The 23,747-nt window shown below is 40.5% G+C and overlaps 1 protein-coding gene across 4 annotated transcripts in view; it reads right to left on the minus strand.

The window, feature by feature from the left end:
- Nucleotides 1-23,747, minus strand: part of ATP2C1 (ATPase secretory pathway Ca2+ transporting 1) — a 136,201-nt gene that overhangs the window by 26,347 nt on the left and 86,107 nt on the right. For all 4 annotated transcript variants that reach the window (XM_061586538.1, XM_061586543.1, XM_061586542.1 and 1 more), the window contains 7 exons: nt 23,083-23,193; nt 21,055-21,171; nt 18,028-18,117; nt 11,264-11,299; nt 6,677-6,738; nt 5,149-5,257; nt 83-238 (listed from right to left, as the gene is read on the minus strand). In XM_061586538.1, coding sequence (XP_061442522.1) covers nt 83-238; nt 5,149-5,257; nt 6,677-6,738; nt 11,264-11,299; nt 18,028-18,117; nt 21,055-21,171; nt 23,083-23,193 — 681 coding nt within the window. The remainder of the gene's footprint in view (nt 1-82; nt 239-5,148; nt 5,258-6,676; nt 6,739-11,263; nt 11,300-18,027; nt 18,118-21,054; nt 21,172-23,082; nt 23,194-23,747) is intronic.

Genomic DNA, 23,747 nt, shown 5'->3' on the forward strand with positions numbered 1-23,747 from the left:
TGAATTGTAGCAAACTGGCAGCCCTTGGAGTCAATCTGACTGTTATAAATGAATAAGTTTAGTATCTTTGTATGAAAAATACCTTTGCCTTTCCACATCGAACCAGTGTTCCCATGAAAGCAATATTGCTCCTTGAAGTGAGGTCTCCATTGGTAGCAGCTGGTTGAGGAGAAGTGCATTTAGAGGACGGAGTTGTCTCCCCTGTCAAACTAGATTCATCAATAGAAAGATCCACAGCCTTTGAGAAAAAATAAAATAAATAAAAATAAAATAGTCATACTTTATTTTCTGTCTTCTAGAACAGCCTTGTCCAACCTTGGGTCTCCAGAGGTTGTTGTAGTACAACCCTCATCAACATCCTCAGCCAGTATTGGCCATTGATCAGGGATGATGATGAGGGCTGCAGTTCAGCAGCTTCTGGGAATGCAAGGTTGTGGAGGGGCTGTTCTAAAATATTAGCTGCCATGCTCAGTAGTTTGAGACTCTCTCCAGCATTGTTCAAAATTAAGAAAAACTATTTGAAAATATTGGACTTCGGGCTACTGCATGTTTCCAACAGGGCAGAATCCTCACAGACACTAAATTTAGAAGTGTACATGGTATTCAGCATATATCATCATTTCAATTATAGCTACTGAAAACTACATTTTTATTAAAAAAAATCCTAGTTAGATACCATCTTGTGTTCTCTGTTTAGTCATTCAAACAATGACATTTCTGCCATGCCAACTCACTCCTGTAGATATTTCAGGGGGCCATTAGACCACTGGATGAAGATTATACAGCCATGAGAGTATACTATAGCCATCATGGATTTTTCACATTCTGCAATGTTAAATTGAAAATACCCCCCATGCCATTTTGCTGCTTCCCTTAAACTCATTTCAAAACAACATCTTACAAAGTGTATAGTCCTGAACTCAGGAACGGTTGCTTAACAACCCTCTAAATTTTCATGGTGATACACAAAACACCCAGAGAGAATTGAAAGTTCAAAGTGTAAAAAGAGAGAGAGAAATCCAGAATCCCGTTGGACTTTTTTTTTCTGTCAATGGTCTCATAATTTGTTGAAATTAATTAAAAACTAGCCATGTTCATGGAGTACCTGTAATTCTATTACAGACCTTGTCCCATTTTCTGACCTTCATCTTGAAAGTTAAAAATCAGTTCATCAGTTTGAAAGTTAAAAAAATGCATGAATGATTTTTAATTAATTTAAGAAAATTAACATTGGAGTCTATGATAGTGCAGGCATGCTCAGTAAGAACCAACTGTCAGTGTTCTAAACGCCACACTAACAGCTGTGTGACTTGGCTAATCAGGAGCCACACCCACGCCAGACATTTATTCCACTTTAAACAGTCATGGCTTCCCCCAAAGAATCCTGGAAAGTGCATTTGTGAAGGATGCTGAGAATTGTTAGGAGACGCTCTGTTCCCCTCACAGAGCTACAATTACCAGAAGAGGGGCTGACTGTTAAACTACTCTGGCCACTGGAACTCTGTGAGGGGAACAGGGTGTCCCCTAACAATTCTCTTCACAAACTATACTTTCCAGCATTCTTTGGGGGAAGCCATAACTGTTTAAAGTGGAATAAATGCCTGGTGTGGATGTGGCAGGGACAGCTTTGGTTTAAATTTGAGTGGGAAACTACATGTATCTGCTGTAGAATAAAAAGGTAGGGGTAACCCCCCAAAATAATACTGTTAACAATGTTTTCCTTTTTGAAAGGAAAGGAGCATTGCCTCTGCTTAGTGCCCACACACCCAATCTCCTCCCCTCTCTCCCCCTTCTCTGTCCTCCCCCAAGTCAGTTTCACCTATTTTATGATTGCAAAAGAGTAAATCCCATTGAACTCAATAAGCATGCAAATGATCAAACCTCTCCTCCTCCTTTCCACCTTCCATCCACTTCCCATCCCTCCTTTCCACTCCCTCCCCCTCTCCCCCCTCCTCCTCCCCTCCCCATGCCCCTCCCCATGCCCCTCCCCCTCCTCCCCACTCCAGCACTCTCCCCCACTCCAGCCCTCCCCTCTCCCTTCTCCTCCCCCCCATGGTTAGTTTCACCTATCCTAAGCATGATTGCATAGGAGTAAATCCCACTGAACTCAATAAGCACACAAATCATCAAACCGGCCCTCCTTTCTTCCTCCCCTCCCACTCTCCTCTCCCTCTCTCCCCTTCCCGTCCCTTCCTCCTCCCTCCCCTTCTCCTCCTCTGCCATGGTCAGTTTCACCTATCCTAAGCATGATTGCAGAGGAGTAAATCCCATTGAACTAAATAAGCATGCAAATGATTAATCCATTCTCAGCAAACTTGCAAAAGATCCCATTTCTTACCTCTCAGATTAAAAAAGCAGAGTAATTCATTCATAGGCAAAAACCCTTGCGGTTTAAGAATGTACCTACAGCCAACAGATATTTCTATCAAACTTTAAAAAGCAGGGAAACTGGGCAGCTATAGTGAATGCACCAGGGGAGCAGGAGACCTGACCTCCTCTCTGAGATATTGGACTGCCCTACAAATTGGTCAAAATGCAAACACCATTTGGGTTGGTCTTTCACAGTCCAATCCACTTCCTGTGTAGTTTGGAAGAATTTGGTAACCTGTGCATATGGTGAGTGGTGGCAACACCTGCCATCTCCAAAGATTTTTGTATGCTTGCTGGTGTTCTTCTTACTTTAATTCTTTCCTGTGCTACTACTGTTTCTACAGAGAATCTAACCTAGAAAATTGTATTTCTCTCATTATTCAGCCTAGAAATCTGTGTCAAATTTATTTTTATTAATTCCAAAGCCTTTTTATTGGTCAATGTCATATGATGGTGAAGAGAGACTTTTGTGTTTCAAAGTGGAGGTTATGTTCTATTTCTATTTTGGGAGTATTAACAGTTGAATCTGAAACTGCAGTTTGATGTAAAATCAGATGGATTACAATATGTTGCTACTTAAGCAATGACTCTAGCTATTGGAAAAAACAAACTTCACCTGTCCAAGATGTATGTGTTCAGCTTGCTTAAACCACTCCACTTAGGGAAGGGTGGGCATGGTCAATTAAAAACATAGAGCACACCTAGAAATTTGCTAGAATATATTTCACCTCCCACAGTTTTATCTTGTGCAAACGAAGACACTCCTCATGACCACTGGTGACTATTCTGCAGAATAGTCAGTGCCATTATTCCACAATTGGCTTTGGAGGTTTTTTTTAGTGTAAATTACGCAATGTGTTGCTGTACTTCACATATTCACAGAAACAGAAGCAAAAGAAAATAATTTACAATAGGAAACTTCACTAAAATTGCCAAGTAAACCAAACATATTTAAAGTGAATGTCTGAACTACATCAACTGTCTTAACATTGTTGCTTCCTCCCTGCTAAAACAAGATCAGCACAGCACATGTCTTGTTTCTGTTATTTGGGCTGATTGCAGGTGTTGCCACCACTCAGCATATGCTCAGAGGCATGTTACCAAATTCTTCCAAACTACACAGGAAGTGGATTGGACTGTGAAAGACCAACCAAAATTGTGTCTGCATTTTTATACATTTATAGGGCAGTACAATATCTCAGAGATGAGGTCAGGTCCCCTGGTGCATTCACTATAGCTGCCAATTTCCCTCCTTTTTAAATAGAAATATCTGTTGGCTATATGTGTCATGGCCCCTTCAGAGGACCTGGAGGAAAAGGAAGAGGCAGAGTTGGCAGACCCAGGAGAAGGAACTAGTGGAACCCCTGAGGACACAACTCTGGCTCTTCCCCAGCTGGAGAATGTCCAGGACCTGGCTGAAGCCCCTCAGTCGGATTCTGGGTATGAACAGGAGGCTCCCCTCCCCCCTGCACAAAGGAGACACCAGCGAGTAGCACAGCGACGAAGGAAGAGGTCGGGTCGTTTAAGAACAAGCAGCTCTGAGCAGCTGGGAGACTAATCACGGGCACCTGGCTTAGGGAGTCTGTTATAAAAGGCAGTTCATGGCTGCAGCAGACTGCTGACTACAACGTTGGTTGTGACCCCTCGTGTGTAATGCTGTTGCTAGCCTCTAGACCTTCGGACTGGACCCCTGGCTTTCTGAACTCTGCTTCCCTACCTGGACAACGCTCTTGGACACTGCTACTGGTTAGTTTGTCAAGCCTTTCTTCTGCCAGCCGGCCTCCATTATCTGCCTGGCCTTGACTGATTTATTGCCCAGCTAACTGCCGGCTGCTTCGTTACTGCCCAGCCCCCAGCCCTGAAGCTGACAATATGTACGTTCTTTAACCGGAAGGGTTCTTTGCCTATTAGTGTATTAGATTACAAGCAGTTACCAGTGGACCCAACTGTTCATAAGTTAGCCCTTCATCTCATGGTTTTGCTTGGTATTTCACAAAAGCTCAGTTATTAAATGTTGTGTGAAATCAGACCATCTCAGGCCCATGTTATCATTTGTCAAAGTTAGGTTGTCAATTTATATATTTTTTATTTATTGTGAACAAGAAGAAAACAAAATACTTGTTTTAAACAAAACACTGCCAGCTGACATTAATAAGAATATTCCATCAATCTTGACTGCAATATGTAAAATAATATAGGAAGTCCGCAAGCCATGCATCCAACTTTGAATGTAAGGCTCCAATCCAATACACTTACCTGGGAGTAAGTCCCATTAAACCCAATGGAGCTTCCTTCTGAGTAGACTTGTATTGGATTGCAGCCTTCGTCTCTTAGGGCTCGCAGAACCAACTTTTATTGTCCATCTGTTAGTCCCCACCCCACAGAAATATAATGAGTGAGTGACTATCTGCAAACATCAAGGATTTCTCTCAAAGTTGATATGAGCAGACATGCCCGCACCATAAGCCTCAGAGCCATTTTCAACATTATATCACCAACACCTATCTACACTTCAATAAATAAATAAACTAAGCAATCCCTTTATACAAAGTTGATTATACCCAAAACATCCTTTCTGTTAGATCAATCTCAATTTTAAATCTAAAGAAACACTGCATATAAATGCTACAGCAACTTTTCAAAGCAATGGAACTGTCTGTTCCATTCATCTGTACACAGTCTAAAATCAAAAGTCTAAAATTAATACATGACAGTATGACTATCTGCTAGATCATAGAGACCAAAACTATGGTTAGGGTGCAATTAATGACTGCATACCTCAAACAGACGCAAGTCAGCAGGAACTCTGTCTCCCACTGACAGGCAGACAGTATCACCTGGAACCAAGTCTCTTGCAAGCGTATGTTCCACCCTACCTTCTCGAACACTGTAGAGAATGAAATATGTTATAACAAAGTGAAAGCCTAAAGGTATGCATACATCATCACATTTATTTTGAGATTTAAAAAGAAAGGATTTCTAAAATGGAAATGGACTGCCTTCAAGTCAATCCCGATTTATGGTGACCCTATGAATAGGGTTTTCATGGTAAGCGATATTCTGAGGTGGGTTACCACTGCCTTCCTCCGAGGCTGAGATGGTGATTGGCCCAAGGTCACCCAGTGAGCTTCATGGCTGGGGGGATTCAAACCCTGGTCTCCCAGGTCATAGTCCAACACTCTAACCACTACACCACAGTGGCTCTATATACATCACAAAGAGCTGTAATCTTCAGCTAGTCTTTGTACATATAATTGGGTAAAATATGCTTGATCCACTACATTCAAAAAATCTTCCCCCTTCAGATGCCCTTTCTTCCATTTGAAGTTCCCATTTGTGTGGGAAAAGCAAATAAGGTGTTGAACTGCGACCTGGGAGACCAGGGTTTAAATCCCCACACAGCCATGAAGCTCACTGGGTGACCTTGGGCCAGTCACTGCCTCTCAGCCTCAGAGGGAGGCAACGGTAAACCACCTCTGAATACCGCTTACCATGAAAACCCTATTCATAGGGTCGCCGTAAGTCGAGATAGACTTGAAGGCAGTACATCATCATCATCATGTCTATCTTTAATGAAGTTCCTTTGGAAGTGGTTTTCTGAATTCTGAGTCTTCAAATTATGCTCTAGCATGCCACCTTTTTACACAAGTATGTGAGCTCAATTTCAATTTTCTTAAAATATAGTTTTCAGATTTTTAATTAAATCTGTTATACTGACTAGGAGCATGAAGCCCAATGTGGGGAGACCATGATTCACATAAGTTATTTACATATGAATGAGAAAACCTCAGCCCAATTTCTCTTTGAAAGTCTTTTAGTACTTATTTATATAAAATATTTATGACGTGCTTCTCAACTCACAAGCACACAAGGCAATGTAAAAAAAATTAGACCTAAAAACTAAATGACAACACACCACGAAGATAGCAAACTCCATTCCCAATAAAAACAGACCATGTTTTTGTTGTTTCCAGCACATACTGCAATTTCCCTTTCCAAAAAGGCAAGCTATTATCCAGTTTCTAGAAGTATCCACATCCACCATTGACCAGAAACATATTCTTGAAACCCAGCCATTTCCTGAAATTTTACTGTTTATTTAGAAGATAATCTGAACATTATCTTCAGCTAATCAGTTATATATGACAATTTCATTAAAAGCTTAAAGGTAACCAACTCTCTCATGCTATGTAGACACAACAATTTGGCATAACATGAAATCAAAAGAGCATCTTCATCCATATCTGATAAGCTAAATAAATAACCTTCAGAATCAGTACAAGTCTAAAAATAAGGTTGTCCATACCAATGGCATTCTGGAGGTACAAGTTTACTCAACTCTTCAAGAGATTTTTCAGAACGGTATTCCTAGAGATGTATAACAAGAAGAAAGTTAGACACGGTATCAGATCTATCAAATTTTTGATATTCACAATCAACACTCCTCCCTTACTAGATTCCAAAGAGCTGCTACACGGAAATGCTTCTGGATTTCAAATGCGCCATAAAACAACCATAACATACAAAGGCATTCACCAACTGTACTGTCTCATTATATGGAGAACTCTGTGTTGATCTGCAATAATTTACAGTCTGTCAAATGAAGAGTACAGGACAGTTGTCAATTACAGTTCCCTTAGCACATCTGTAACCCATTCCCAGTTCCACTGTACATTTCCATAGAATTGTTACAGGTTAGGTCTAATGCTTAATGAATAAGCTCCTCTATACAAATCTCATGACCCATTAAAGTGAACTGATCATTCTCCAAGAGACTACCACACTTTTTCCTGCAACAAAGAAATAGCTTCTTCCTATGTTTGTCTGGATACTAATATGGGATGACAGCCATGAGATAATCAAGCAAACTTTCAGGCTTACAACACCAACGCCACTCTCCGACACATGTACATAAATCAGTGCTTCAGAAACTGTGGGTCCAAACATGTTCATGGGTAGGTCACAGAATGAGGAGCTTCCCCCATCCCATTTCCAGGAAAACTCTTTTACCAGCACATCATTACTGTTGTGTGGGTCCTTCAAGAGACAGACTTTCTCCCTGGACTATAGCATGTTTAAATTCTATTTGAATACATACTACCTGTTTAATACATATAGTAATATTAAAAATGAAAAAATATATACATAAACTTTTTCAGTGTTGACAATTGATGAGATATCTTGTATTTTCTCTTGGGGGAGTAGGGTTTGAAAGATGGAGTTAGTTTACAGCAGGAGTGGGGAACTGAATCTGGGCAATGGGCCAAATCCTTAATTCCTCCACCCCTTGTGGGACGATTGACAAGTGAGTGGGACCACCCTCCTGCTAATAAACCAACGTAGTAGTAGTAGTAGTAGTAGTAGTAGTAGTAGTAGTAGTAGTAATGTATTAGTCACTTGATATCTGAATGTCCTCAAGAGACTTACACAATGTTAAAACAAAAACAAATAAAACACACTATAAAACAATAAACAACAACAAAACTATAGCAACAGCACTCCCACACAGCCACAGGAAGGTCTGGCAACATATTAAAATAAAACATCATCATAATTTATCAAATGCCTGGGAGAAAAGGTACATCTCTACCTGGCGCTGAAAAGATGACAATAAAGGCGCCAGACAGACCTCACCGGGACGCATATTCAATAGATGGGGAGCCACAACTGAAAAGGCCCCCTCCCTTGTCACCACCCTCCAAGCCTCCCTCAGAGGGGGGACCTGGAGAAGGGCATCAGAGGAAGATCTAAGGATCCAGGTAAGTTCATATCAGGAGAGGTGTTCCAAAAGATATTGGGGTCCTGAGCCATAAAGAGCTTTATAGGTAAAAACCAGCCCTTTGAATTGGGCCCCAAAGCCTCAGGCAGCCAGTGCAATTGGAACAGGGTCAGTGTTATATGCTCTGTTTGCCTTGAACCTGTCAACAATTGGGCAACTGAATTCTGCACTAACTGAAGCTTCTGAACCGTTTTCAAAGGCATACACATAAAGCTCACACATAAAGGCATACTACATAAAGCACATTGCAATAATCCAACCTTGAGGTTATCAGAGCATAGATTACTATAGGCAGGTTATCCATGTCCAGATAGGGTCACAGTTGAGCCATCAGCCTAAGCTGATAGAAGGCACTCTGTGCCACTGAGGCCACCTGTGCCTCAAGCGACAGCAATGGATCTAGGAGAACCCCCAAACAACAAACCCGCTCCTTCAGAGGGAGTGTGACCCCACACACCACTCAGTCGGTCAGAGGAACCACCCATCAACAGCATCTCAGTCTTGTCTAGAATAAGCTTCAGTTTATTGACCCTCATCCAGTCCATTATTGTAACCAAGCCCTGATTCAGCACATCCACTGCCTTACCTGCAGATGAAAAGGAGAAATAGAGCTGTGTGTCATCAGCATACTGATGACAATGCACTCCACAACTCCGTAGGACTACATTCAGCAGTTTCATGTAGATGTTAAATAACATTAGGGGACAGAACTGACCCCTTTGGGACCCCATACTGAAAAACCCATGGAGCTGAGCAATGCTTCCCAAGAACCACCTTCTGGAGCCGGCCATCCACATAAGAACAGAACCACCACAATGCGGTGCCCCCAACACCCAACTTGGATAGTCATCCCAGAAAGATACCATGGTGGACGTTATCAAAAGCAGCTGAAAGATCAAGGAGGATCCCCCATCACACTCCCCGTCTCTCTGCCGACACAGGTCATTGTACAGGGCAACCAAGGCAGTTTCTGTACCAAGCCCAGGCCTGAAACCCAATTGAAATGGATCTAGAAAACCTGTCTACTCAAGGAGTATCTCAATCTGATTGGCAACCACCCTCTCTAATTTATTAGGATCTTCCGGGTCCAGGGAAGGCTTCTTCAGGAATGGTGTTACTACTGTCTCCTTCAGGCAGCTTGGGACCACTCCTTCTTGGAGAGAAGCATCTATTATCTCCCTGGCCAACTCCCTGATTTTATCAGCCATGAAGGGCTGGGATCCAAAATACAAGTGGTTGCATGGACCCAACCAAGTACCTCGTCCACATACTCAGGCTGCAACAACTAAAACTTATCCAACATCATCAGACAAGAAGGCATTCCAGACACCTCACCCGGATCATCAGCATCAACAATGGAGTCCAAATCCCAGCAGATGGAAGCAATTTTGTCCTCAAAATGCTTAGCAAACATGTAACAGCAGGCTTTAGATTGCTCTACCACCTTCTCAGGGCCAATATGTAGTAAGCCCTTAACCACTCTAAACAGCTCAGATGGATGGCAACTGTGGATGCAATGAAGTTTTCATGGCTGGCTGAACTGCCACTGAGTAGGCTCGAACATGAGCATGTACCAGTGTTCAGTTATATTCTTTAGGAGTTTTTCTCCATTGGGCTCAAGCCATCTCCCTTCTTGCTTTATTGCTCTTAGCTCCAGGGTATACCATGGAGCTTTCTGAGCTCTGCCAGTTTGGAGAGAACACTCAGCTGCAATCATGTCAATCGCCAGGGTCATCTCACCACAGATCAACCAGGGCTTCGACAGAAGAGCCAGCCATGCCAACTGGAAAACTCCCCAGAGCCCTCTGAAAACCAATAGGATCCATCAGTCTCTGGGGGTGAACCATCTTAATAGGTCCTCAACCCCTGCAGAGGGAAAAGGCCACTGTAAGTCTAAAACTCACCAGCAGGTGATCTGACCATGACACAGGGAGTGTTTTTATGTGCCCCACCTTCAGATCACCCTCTCTCTACCTGACTGAGAAAACCAAAACCAGAAAGCACCTTGCTACATGTGCTGGCCCAATGACATGTGCGACAGCCCCATGGTTGTCATGAAGTCCTAAGCTGCCCCAGACAGAGCAGACTCGGCATGAATGTTGATATCTCCCAAGACTAAGAGTCTTGGGGTCCTCAGCACCATGACTGAGACCACATCCATCAGCTCAGGTAGGGAGACTGTTGGGCAGCAGGGTGGACAGTACACCAATAGAATCGCCAATCTGTCCTGCTGGCCTAACTCCAGCATACAAGCACCCCCGTTTGGCCCTCAGATACAAGCACTGCAGACTGGCTTTCAGACGAACAGGGAGCCTAGAGAACAAGATGGTATTCCAATAAACCACAGCAAAAAAAACCCGCCGCCGCCTCTCAAGCCTACCCTGATGCTGAACCAAGTACCCGGGTGGGCACAACTGGGAAAGGCTAACCCCACCTTGCTCTCCCATCCAGGTCTCAGTTATACATGCCAGGTCAGCATCCCCATCCTCAATTAAATCATGGATGAGAGAGATTTTATTATGGACTGACCTGTCATTGTCAAGAAGCATCTGGAGACCTGAGGACAAGCTGGCATAGCTGTACCAAACCTTTGGCTGGAAAAAGGGTCAGAACATGACATAGGCTGTAACTGTCTGAGTAGGTCTTCCTCAAGAGATAGCTGAATTTACAGACAGAGTATTTTTTGCTCTGCAGAGGAAGCAGTTTGGATTCAAAGCACTTCTTCCAAGTAGAAGTTTGTAGGAAGCACTTTGAATCCAAGCTGCTTTCTCCAGCCCCTTCAACTGCACTAGAATGTTCCCAGTCGAGAACTCCCTAATGCAGCCAATCCCAGCAGGGCTGACAAGGAGCCCACCCTTCAAAGGAACAACCATGAGCCCACATATGACATCAGAGGGAAGTGGTTTGCAGGCAACGCCTTGTGGGCCAAATTGAGACCCATGCCAGGCGTCATTAGGTCTACTGACAGGAGGTGCCCCACCCCTGGTTTGAAGACAGGTTCCACTTAAAAGTGTCTGAGAAGAACTGGCCTAAATGCTTTTAACTGTTATAAGAGAAATAAATACAGCTTTTATAAAAATGGTTTTTTGGGTAAAGTGAATGAGAAATTCTTACCTGAACAAAGGCAACTGTAACAACAATAAGTATTGCCTGTATGAAAGAAGAAAAGTTTACTAAACAAACTGCCTTGTTAACATTTAAATCAAATGTGCAGATTACATTCTACTTACGCCAGGTACACTATTTAAGACTAAATCAAGGGATGACAAATACATGCAATAGCCACCTCACCTTTTTTTCTTACTAAGGTTCTGGAACACCCCCCATCTCCACCCCAGACTTCAAACTCAGGTATTAATAACAGCCACACAGAAAATCATTGTACACAGCAATGTAATATAATTATTGATTTAATAAATTAGCATTAGAATCTTTGTCTACATTGGTCATACACTATATGGTTTGTTCTGTTTTTATTACCCTACATTCAACTACATAAATGTCTTTTTGACAGGTAACATTTCCTCTATGTACAGGAGTCCAGAATATATTTCATTTATTGTCAGCTCACAAGTCAAGTCAATTAAGCCTTAATGGATTTGCATATTATTCTAAGAATCAAGAGCATATTTTTTCACCAACCCCTAGATCAAGGCAGCAACAGGCTCCTTTAAATATTTCATATGAGTTCCACCACTTCCCCTTAGGCAGCAGCAGAAGTAACTACCCAAAGAAACTTTATAGTCGCACACATTTTTTTGCCTTTGTACTGCCAACGTTTCTGTATCGCTCTCAAGAATACATATTTAACATTTGGGAGCTGAGCCACAACTGAGAGGATCAATGGTATGAAGTGTGGCCTGGGTTAGGCAATCCATGCATAACTTTAAGTTTTAAAAGATTAACACAGTAAAGGTATTTTAATAATCCAGGATTAGAACCAGAGAGTATAAAGACTGGCAACAAATGTCACTAAGACTTTTACCACAAAAAGCAAGTGCAAATCAGCTCATCTTGACATTAAAAGTCTATCAAGATCCCATTGAATTTTGACTTCCGGGAAGGGTGACTTAGCCTGTGCCTGCTTTTGAGACGGGCTCCTGCCTCAAAAGAAGCTTATTCAGATATATCAGTCAGTTTTTTCTTTTTTTTTGACTGATTAAACTTCTCCCGGGTAGGGAGAAACGAAGAGATTAACCTCAAAGCCTATTTTTGTTGGGACGACCAGATCTCATTAATTTATGGGACGAGGTCCAGCCGACGAAGGTGGGACGGATTTTCAACAGCAAGCTCTATCTGTTAAAGCGAACGTTCATCTTATCTTCTAAGAGTGAACGCATTAACAGGCAAGCACCCTTCTTTCTATATTTTTCTTTTACTTGACTTAAATTGTTGCTGTTTAAAAGAGATTTGCCAGATTGATCGGTTTTTGACATCTCACTGGGGAGCCGTAACTTCTCTCTGCTACGCACTAATTAATAGCTTATCTCTGTTTTTGTTGCAAAAAGCTGTCCTGGATTTGCATTCTAAAGATACACACAGAAGAGGGATTTCTATTCCAGATTTTTATTTTGAAAAATATTATACTGTTTTGAGACTACTCTCTTTTTGGTCTATTTTATTTTGACGAATCTGTTTCTTGACGATTGCCATTAATTGTTTCGATCCTGGGAACTGCATTTTGTTTACTTAACTATTGGAGAGATAAGGCTGTCTGCTCTGTTTATACTGTGATGTCACCAAGTTTGGAGTATTAACCCAATTGTTGCTGAAATAAGAAGTGGTTTTCCTATATTTTTCTTTTAAAATGGCAATTAAGAAAGTGGCTGAGAATCTGGAAATAACTATGTTTCAGAAAATAATGGATGAGATTGAGATAACGAAAATTGAATTGAGTAAAATGAAGCAGGAGATTAAAGATATAAGGGTCCCTGTGAGAGAGGTGACCCTGGAAGGGGTCCCTGTGAGAGAGGAGACCCCGGAGATTGGAACAGGGGTCCCTGTGAGAGAGGAGACCCTGGAGACTGGAATAGGGGTCCCTGTGAGAGAGGAGATCCCGGAGATTGGAACAAACGTGGAACAGGAACAAGATTTGGAGTCTATGGACTTTAGAAATAAAATCTATTGTTTGGAACTCAATGTTATCTCTGAAGAAATTAATGAAGATTCTAGAGATAAAGTTATCAATGGCATGGATTATCTTCTGGACTGGAATGAAGTGAAGGAGCCCAATATAGAGAAAATCTATGGAATTAGCTGCAGCCATGTGACAATGGAAAAACTTTTAAGAGATGACCCAGTGTATTTTGAAAAAAAGAACAGAGATATGATTTTACAGCAGTATTTCAGCAACCTATTCAGAATGGATGGCAAGAAAATATTTGGGATAGAGGTAATTCCCATCAGACTCTTACTATATGACTATGGCTTTGACAGCAAGATTATTATGGAATACTGATAATGGAAGATTGGATATTGAAATTACTGGACTTAACAAGACTACTGAAGATGGAAGATGGAAAATGGAACTAATAGAGATAATAGAACAATGGCTACTGAAATTACTGAACCTAACAGATTCTGATGTGATGGATTAATTGAAATGTTTATTTTGACTATGGTTATGACAATAAGATTATCATAATTAGTAATGAGATGGATTAATCGATATGCTTATCTGGAAAAAAAAAATTGATAGATATATTTCTTAAAGAATTGAAATCTCTCTTTGACTTTTTGTGGAAAGAATAAAGTAATGTTTATGAGATTTGATGATTAAGTAAGATAACTACTGGAGGAAAGTGATTTTATAATATGACTTAAGAGACAGGATTGCTATATATTATAGACTTATAACTGATTTGATCTTTGACAAATGGGAAGTCAATATTTTACTCTTTATTTGTTATTTTTGTTTTTTTTTTTCTTTTTTTCTTTTTGTTTAACTATTTTTGATTTTGTTTTTTGTCTTTGAATGTTTTATGATTTTGTCTTGTATGTTTTATGAAAATTTGAATAAAAATTATTGAGAAAAAAAAAAAAGATCCCATTGAATTTTGTTTGTCTTCCAAGGTATTAGCTATCCCTCTCAATTTTGTATCATCTGCAAATTTGATAACCATTCCCTGTACCTCCTCATCCAAGTCATTAATAAAAATGTTGAAGAGCATTGGACCCAGGTCCAAGCCCTGCAATCCCCCACTCGTTACCTCCCCCCAGTTTGAGAAAGAACCAGTGATAAGCACTCTTTGAGTACCTTTCTGGAGCCAACTGTGGATCCACCTGATAGTTGTTCCATCCAGCCCACATTTAGCTAGCCTGCTAATCACAATATCATGGGGCATTTTGTCAAAAACTTTGATGAAGTCAAGATATACTATGTCTGCAACATTCCCACAGTCTTCAAGGAAGTTACCCGATCAAAAAATGAGATATGATTGGCCTGTCAGGATTTATTCTTGATAAATTCATGTTGGCTTCTAGTAATCACTGCATTGTTTTCAAGGTGCTTACAGACTGACCACTTTACAATCTGCACCAGAATTTTCTTAGAGATCAATGTCAGGCTGACTGGTCTGTAGTTCCCAGGTTCCTCCTTTTTGTGCTTTTTGAAGACTGGGACAACATTAGCCCTCCTCCAGTTATCTGGCACCTCACCCATCCTCCTCAATTTTGCAAAGATAATAGACAATGGTTGCGAGAGTTCTTCAGGCAGTTCCTTCAATACTCTAGGATGCAGTTCATTGGGCCCTGGAGATTTGAACTAAGTGATTAGGTATTCCTTGACCATTTGGCTATCAACCTAAAGCTGCAATCCTTCCCTTTCAACTTCGTGTTTCCCAGGAAGGTCATAGATTCTCTTTTGGGAGAAGACTAAGCCAAAGTAGGAATTGAGCACTTTTGCCTTTTCTTTGTCATCTGTTATCATTTTGCCAGCCTCATTCAGTAGCTGTACCACCATTTCTTTTCTCTGCCTTTTACTGTGGATGTACCTGAAGAAAGCTTTTTTGTTGCTTTTGGCATCTCTCGCTAATCTCAGCCATTCTCAGCTTTAGGTTTCCTGACACCATCCCTGCAATTCCATGCTACTTGTCTGTACTGTTCCTTTGTGGCCTGGCCTTCCTGCCACTTCTTGTATGTGTCCTTTTTTGTTTTCATGTGAAGCCACATTAGCTTCTTCTTCTGTCTTCCTCCTTTTTTCCTTGATGAAATTGTTTGCCACTGTGCCTTTAGAATTTCCTCTTTTAGAAACTCCCACCCATCTTGGACTCCTTTTCTCATTAGGGTCCCTTGCCATGGAACCTTACCTACCATTGTCTGAGTTTATTAAAATCGGCTTTCCTGATGTCCAGGGTACGTGTATGGCTATTCTCAGCTTTTGCTTCCTTTAAAATCAAGAACTCTAGTGTATTGTGGTCACTTTCCCCCAGAGTTCCTTTAACTGACACTTCATCCACCAAGTCATCTCTGATGGTTAGAATCAAGGATAGCTGATCCTCTAGTTGCTTCCTCCACTTTCTGTAAGAGAAAGTTATCTCCAACACAGGAATTTCTTGGAGGGGCTGTGTTTGGCAGAATGTGTCTCCCAACAGATATTGGGGTAATTGAAGTCCCCCATTACTACTACATCATGTCTCCTCAAAACATTTGCAATTTGCTTTGCACAAGTTTCATCATCTTCTCCTCTTCTAAGTACCAGAAGGAAAGATGAGAAAACTATCTGGGTCCCAAAGTCCTTGAGTTTTCTTCCCAGAGCTTCAAAGTCTGATGTGATTTCTTCATAGCTCCACTTGGCAGTATCATTTGTTCCCCATGGAGGAGAAGAAAAGGATATCTGTCAATGAGCTTTATGAGTGATAGAAACCTTTCTGTCACATCTCTAGTCCTTCATCCAGGGAGGCAGCATACCTGGTGAGTCCATAGACCTTCTCAGCATACTTGGGTGTCAATCCTACACAGTAGGGAGTCTCCCACCACTACTACTGTTCTCTTCTTGTTGTCATGGGGGGTGGTTTCATTGCCTTTGCTTGACTGAGCTTCAACCTCTCACTCACTGTCGTGTGGGATCTCCTGTAATTCTTCCCATGCAGACTGTCCTCTAGCCTCATCCTCAAGTGCCTGGAAGCAGTTCCATAGTTCCACCAGTGATGGGTGTCTCCTCGCTCTTCTGCTCCTAACTGTCATTGTTACAGGCCTTCCAATTTAACAGGAAACTAGGTAATTAAACAGTACCTTAAATTGTTTTGCCTTTATACAGGACAATCAGTTATGTTTATAGAAGAAGGGAGAAAGCAAAAAATAATGTTTGCATTTTTTTTCAGCCTGTTGCTTGGCCTGCAGCCCATTAACAGTAAAAATATTGTTCGGGGTGCAGGGATAAAGTTACCATTTGAGCAGCACAGAGAATCTTCTCCTTACATTCATTCATTCATTTATAATATTTTTTAAGGAGATTCCAGAGCGATATACAGAAGTGTGAATACAAACTACTGAGACAACATATAAATACAATATTACTTTAAACAAAAAACTCTGATGTGCTGTTTCTTGTGCCAAGTTGTGAAGCCACCTCTATGATTCTTGGAATAGATTTCTAAGAGTAAAAAAGGTGAACCTATCAACGAAAACACTCTCCTCCACATTGGCTTTTGTTAAACTTTTCAGAGAGGGCTCATTGGCAAAGCATTTCATTATAGGCATAGTTCATAAGAAGAACCCTGCTGGATTATTTTATTTATTTAGACTATATAGGTTTATCTAAGCCAGCATTCAGTTCTCACAGTAGCCAATCAGCTGCTTATGGGAAACCCACAAGCAGGTCATGAGTGCAATAATACTTTCTCTACTCATGATCGCCAAAAACTTGGTATTCAGAGGCATTCTGCTACTGGAGTTAATATAGCCACTGACACTAGTAGCCACTGATAGCTTTATCCTTCATGAATATATCTAATTTCCTTTTAAAGTCATCCAAGTTGTGGTCATCATTAATAATACTGTGATAGCAAATTCCAAAAACTAACCAACAAACTAAAAGTCAAGCTAAACACACAAAACCGGAAAACAGCAAGAAAATCATGGTTCCAATTAAAATACCCTCTAGAACGTATGGAAAACTGGAAAATCTTAACCTAGCACTGAAAATATTGTACTGTTGGTTGCTAGATGTAAATCATTGAGGAGGACATTCCAAAGCCAGGGCATCATCGTAACATATTATCATCACTACCCCCAAAAATTGTTGTCAACAGCAAGAATGGATGGTTTTCTAACTTTCTGAACAGAAAGCATTGCCTGTGTTCCATGCCAGAAGCAAGCTCTAGACCTGACCAAGCATATCCATCCAATTCTAAATTGTAACAGTCAGTCAAGTAGTTGCTACAATATCAATTTTTTCACTACAAACCCTTTTTTAGCTTCAGAGGCATGAAGGAGCCAACCATCCTGTATCCAGCTAATACACATCACAAAGGCAAGATGTATTCCTCAAAGTAACCAAATATGTAGTACTGTACAAATTCTGGCCCCTAAGTTTGGAGGGGGATGAGCAGGTGGATTTAAAAACAAATCTATAAAAAGAAAGTACACCATTAGGGATATTTAAGAGTTTGGGATCATTATGTGGGAAGAGCAAAAGGCCTTGGAATGGCTGGTGCCAATGGCAAATGCTTCAGGGGTTCCCATCCTTGTGAAGCAACTAAGGAATTGACAAGAAAAAACGATTATTAAGTATTATTATAATACATCTAAGACTCCTAGCTTATTTTCAGTGTTTCCTGGTAACTGACTGGAAACCCAAAATGGAATAAATATCCAGCATATATTAACAAAGAAAAATGCAAGTCTTAGGATTTTATTAAGAAAAACAATGATCTTACCACAGTGATACTGACAGCATCATCAAACTGATGCATTAAAACACTGATTACTGCAGAAGCCAGGAGAAGCATAATAAGAGGATTTTTAAACTGCAAAGAAAAAGAAAATAATTAACAATAAGCTCCTTTTTGTGAAAGAGTAAATTCAGTATATTCTGTGGAAAGGTATAGTTGTGGAAAACAAGGCTGCTAGGCCCTAATGCCTTGAAAGAGAGATGGTCCCTAAGGGGTGCAGGTACAAACGTTTATTTATCCTTTATTACTATAAAGACCAGAGGCTTTTAAAATGTTCTTCAGACTAGTATTTGAAGAAAAAATGCTACATGCAACAAACAAAATCAGAGTTTTGATTTATAAATTTAGAGTTTAAATTCTCAAAATTTAGTGTGGCACATACTCCCACTTCTAACCTAGCTGGACCCAGAGACGATGAAGGATTCAGAGCTAATATTCATATTAATAATTCCCCTCAACCAAATGGGGCACAATTAAATCTGATACACAGGGAATAGGCCTCCCTTTGTCTGTTCATGATGGGCCCACCATCATGGCATCTGACAGAAACCAAAGCACTTTTGGTGCCACACTAAAACAACTCCAGCCATAAACACATAAACTTCAAGTTTATCCCCAAGACATAAAATCTCAAAGTGACTACCATCAATTAGGAGCAATTAAATCAAACTGGTAATAAGGCCATTAATTATCTATATCGTAAATTGTTAAGTGGTTCCACTTCAGACAATTGTTTGTATAAACACTGAAAAACATCCCTGAACTGATTTCTTTGAATGTTCAGATGCATACCAGATATCTTCTCATGTTTAAGAGATTTAATATGTTATTCTGTAGCTGAAATTTATTGTATTTCTTTCATGTACAGTAGGGGCCCGCTTGTTGGTGCCCTGCTTTTAGGCGTTCCACTAATATGGCGGCGCAAGCAAGGCGATCAGCTGTAGCACGGGGAGCTCCAGCCACTGCGCTCCAGCTGACAGCGATCAGCTGGAGCGCATGAGCTCCCTACGCTCCAGCTGATCACACGCTACAGCTGACAGGGATCAGCTGGAGCACGAGAGCTCCCTGCGCTCCAGCTGATCGCTGTCAGCTGGAGTGCGGCGGCTGGAGCTCCCTGCGCTCCAGCTGATTGTGCACTCCTGCTGACAGGGATCAGCTGCAGCATGGGAAGCTCGCACGCTCCAGCTGAGTTGGGCCCCACTTTCCGGCAGTTTTCGCTTTTCGGTGGGGGCCTGGAACGGAACCTGCCATATGAGTGGGGCTCTACTGTATTCAGATATAATGAGGAATGTACCATCTTGTTATCTTTTAGAATAGTTATTTTTTCTCTGACAATTGTGATAAGCAGCAATTAAGCTAAGAATATTTCATAAATTTGTGATCTTCAAATGAAAATTTAATATAAATATTCCTGCATTTTATTATCAAATCAGTCTTTTCCTAGGAGAGGCTTACTAATGCTTGCATTCCCAGATAGCACTGTAAGATCCAGGTAACTAAGCGAGGTACCTCAGTTCTGCATCAAATAGATTGCATTAATGTGTTATATCTATGCTATATTATCAGGATTTTAGATCTGTTATGCTTTAAGATATATAATGCCTGAACCTACTTTTATTTTGATATTGCCCTGGTTAACTTTTATTCTTTGTTATGGAATGTCTAAATAGTTTTGTAAGTAAAGGAAACTTGTTTAACTGATCTTTTCTGTCTGAACATTTGTTCCCGAATCCTAAATTTCCTATGTGCTAATACGAGGAGGGGAAGCTACTTCTCTCCCCTTTGACATGGCATTTGCTTCAGGGAAAGCTAAGGTGCAGCTTAACTGCCAAGTTCACAGCCTGCTACACAGACAGCACACTTCGACTTCTACCCTGAACAGAGCAAATCTATCACACAAGGCATTCATTGAAATAAAGATCAAACAGGACAATGGCCAAAACAGGAACAGCATGAGGCTTCCGCCCAGACCTCAGCAAGGTCTAAGCTTTTGAAGGGAGGGGCAAGGAAGCGGCAAACAAAAAGTCATGCAATGTGATGTGCGCTGCATATGTTTCTTGTGAGAATGTCAGTAGCACATGGCACAAAAGACTGTCAGTTCGGACATGTCCATTAATTGTATTTCAGTATAAAAGAACATCTCTAAATGTCACAGTAAATATTTAAATGGAGGACATATTTGCCAATTTCACTGCCAAGAAGCTCCTCTTACTGAAATTTAAACTGATGGAGTCCAGACAATTAATAAACCCGACAATCTTTTAAATCTGGGTAACTTTTTCCTCGCCAAAAAGAGACGTGTGTGTAAGTTTCAGATGATTTTCCAAAATATGAATCAGACAGTTCAACCCTTTTTGACTTCTTGCGTGTACAATTCCGGTTGTTGCTGATATGTTCAATGTCATCCATCCCTCTCCCCCTCTAAAGCACGTCAACTATTACACTTTTTCATTATACTATTTCTGGGAAAACAAGATCCTTCCCACAACTAACAGGACTACTGTCATTTGGAGTGCTATCTGGAATGCAGCTGTACAAGTCCCCGCTTCATCCCCACTACCATGCCAGTACCAGGTTCTGACTTCTCTTTGCTTAGCTTGCAAAGGTACCTCATCTGGAGTTGAAACTATTCACAAGACAGATATTGGAAAAGCTCCTTATAACACTCCCCTGTTCGGCCATCCCAGCAACTAGTTTTCAGACTTTGCCTTTTTTAGCAGGACTCACTACCAAGCCCACACTTTGCACAGGAGCTGAAACTGACATGTGAAGCTGCCTGTTTACCAGTTGTGTGCTCCCCTATCTTTGACAGCAAACATTAGTAGTCTTCTTACAAATGTGGACAGTCTGAACTGCATAGCCATTTCTCCAGTGTGTCCAAATGCTGTTTCTACTACATATGGAATACTGCTGTTAAACCTGGACCAGCAGGATAATATCACAAACCTCTATCCACACCTTTTGAACTGATAAATTTTTAAAAGCCCTCAGAAAGGGAGAAGAGATGCATACCTGAGAAACGTATTTTTTCCATAGTGGTTCATCCTCACCAATATCAAACTCATTCCATCCATGGAAGGCCCGTCTATGACAAACTTCACAGTTTTTCAAGCCATTCTGAAGGTCAGCCTATGGGAATATGTATACTTATGTGCATTTTCTTTATTTTTCTTTACATGCAAAACCACAATTTTATTCTATTACAATCAAAAGCTGAAAGACCATAGATGTCTGTCCCATCATTCTTATCTCACATTCCTAGTTAAAAGGCTGTTTACCCAATCTAATTTCATAGCTGCAAATTTCAAGAATTTGAATGACTAAAGAGAAATTCTATCACCAGGGCAAAAACTGAAGAAACTGGATTTCTTTTTTCTCATAAGAGATGAGTAATAAAGATTTCCTCCTACTTGAACAGTAAATTCCTACACTGTTTGAGACCCAGACACCTGAAGGATCACCAGCCCCATATAAAGCTGCTCATATGTGAAGGTCTTCATTGCAAGCCTTTCTCTAGATACCCCCCACCTTAAAAGTTAGCAGGTGACTGCTGGAAAGAGTCTTCTCAGTTGTGGTGTCTCACCTCTGGAATGCCATCTCCAAGGAAGCTCTTCAGGTGCCAGCTGTTATATCCTTTCAGTGCTAGGTGGAGACCTTATTTTCCCAAGACTTTTATAATTTTGCTTCAATGTGGTTGCTTATGATTTTTTTTCTTTTACTGTTCTGCTGTCTACTGTTCCAATATCACTGTTGGTCTACCTTCTTGTTCTTTAAGCTTTACATTAAAAGGATATTTGAGAAGCTACAAAAATGGCATTTTGAAATTGATAAATGGTTTTCAATATTCAATATTTGGTAACAGATCAGCAATTTGAGAATACTGAAATATTTACTCAGAGGGACATGCCCTGAAAACTTATCTGATTTTAAAATGCTACTAGAGAAATAGTGATATAATTTTCCAAGTCAGCAACCTGATAGGTGTAAACTACAGAATATACTGTTTGGCCATTTAAATATCCCTCCTGTTGAAATCATGCACGCTTCTAAGAAGCAATATTATGATAAAAGTGTCCAAAGCCCTACATTTAAATATGTACCTTTGATTTTTAAAAAGTATAACTTTCTTCTAAAGTTTAGGATTACATTAATTCAAAATCTAATTTTAATAAAGCTTGAGCAACCTTGTAACTACAGGTTGCTAGATTAGCAAGAAAAACCATTAACCAAATATTTTTATATTTAATCTACTTAAAAGGTAATGTTGAGCAAATCTTGTTTTAAAAAGTCAACGTAGTTCCTCTGGCAAGACTAAAACATTTTCCAGAGAACCACAAATTGAGCATGCTTATAATATTTTCATATAATCAAATGCTGAATCTAAATGCAGTATAGATCACTGTTAATCAATAAAACTAGTATGAAATTATCCAGCATAACTTCCAGCAGATCAAAGCATTGTGTGCAAATCAAAACGCAGTGGGTGAAATCCAATTAATTGTGCAATCCAAACCTAAGAGCCATCAGGATGAGAGAGTTTGGCTTTGACAGATCTTGGGCTTTCCCAGCTGAACCAGGGCTGAGCTGAGACTACTCCGGTGTCAGTCCCTCACCCCAGCTGTGCTAGGGATCAAGCTGACAGGACTTAAACTGGTGTAACTCATGTCAAAGCCTCCCAAAAAGGCCATGGCAGGGGCAGGGCTGGGCAAGGAGAGACTTACACCTATTCCAAAACCCTTTCAGGTTGGTCACATGACCCAGCAGCCTGGCATAATATAGCTGGCAAAAAGGGTGGTGTAAATCAGATTCCTCCTCAATGGAGTTTAGAATAGGAGTGACTTACACTGGCATAACTTATGACAGCATAACATATGCCAGCTTTCTAGAGCTAGGATTGCTCTGTCAGTCATATTCAGAACAGGTTGGATATAATCCAATATGCTAGCAATATCTAGTAAATTATTTAACTGGTCAGTCTTTTAAATTTAATCTTTTTTTAAAAAAAAATTGTATTCTTGTTTAAACATAGTCTTTATTTACCTGAAGAAGGCTTGCAACTTCATTAACTGGTAATTCACTTGCTTTCTTGGAAGTCAGAACAGGAATCATTATTTCATTTTCATCATTAGGCAGTTGTTGAAAACGTGCAACCTAAAAAACAAGGAGCTACACATATAACCAGACTGCACATTCCTCCCCACAACAAGTTACAAAGGAAGGAAAAGAAACTACTGACAGTTGCAAGTATATGTCCACTTTCAGACAAGTACTAACAGTTTCAGCTGTTTGTTAAAAGTAATTAAAATATTCTTATATGTTGTGTAACTTTTCAGAATATATGTTCAAAAATAAAATATTCAGGACAAGTTGTGTAACAAATGATATTTACATTCTAGTTAGTCATTCCTACATCATTAAAAGATAGTGACTATCCTAATTAATGGATCATAATGATTATGGTGCAGAGTGGTAAGTGGCGGTAACGCAGCCGAAGCTCTGCTCACGGGCGGAGTTCGATTCCAACAGAAGGAGGAAGTCGAATCTCTGGTAAAAGGGGTCGAGGTCCACTCAGCCTTCCATCCATCCGTGGTCGGTAAAATGAGTACCCGGCATATGCTGGGGGGTAAAGAAAGGCCGGGGAAGGAACTGGCAACCCCACCCCATATATATAGTCTGCCTAGTAAACATCGCAAGACGTCACCCTA

The sequence above is a fragment of the Rhineura floridana genome, chromosome 10 (genome assembly GCF_030035675.1).
Source record: "Rhineura floridana isolate rRhiFlo1 chromosome 10, rRhiFlo1.hap2, whole genome shotgun sequence".
Lineage (NCBI taxonomy): Eukaryota > Metazoa > Chordata > Lepidosauria > Squamata > Rhineuridae > Rhineura > Rhineura floridana.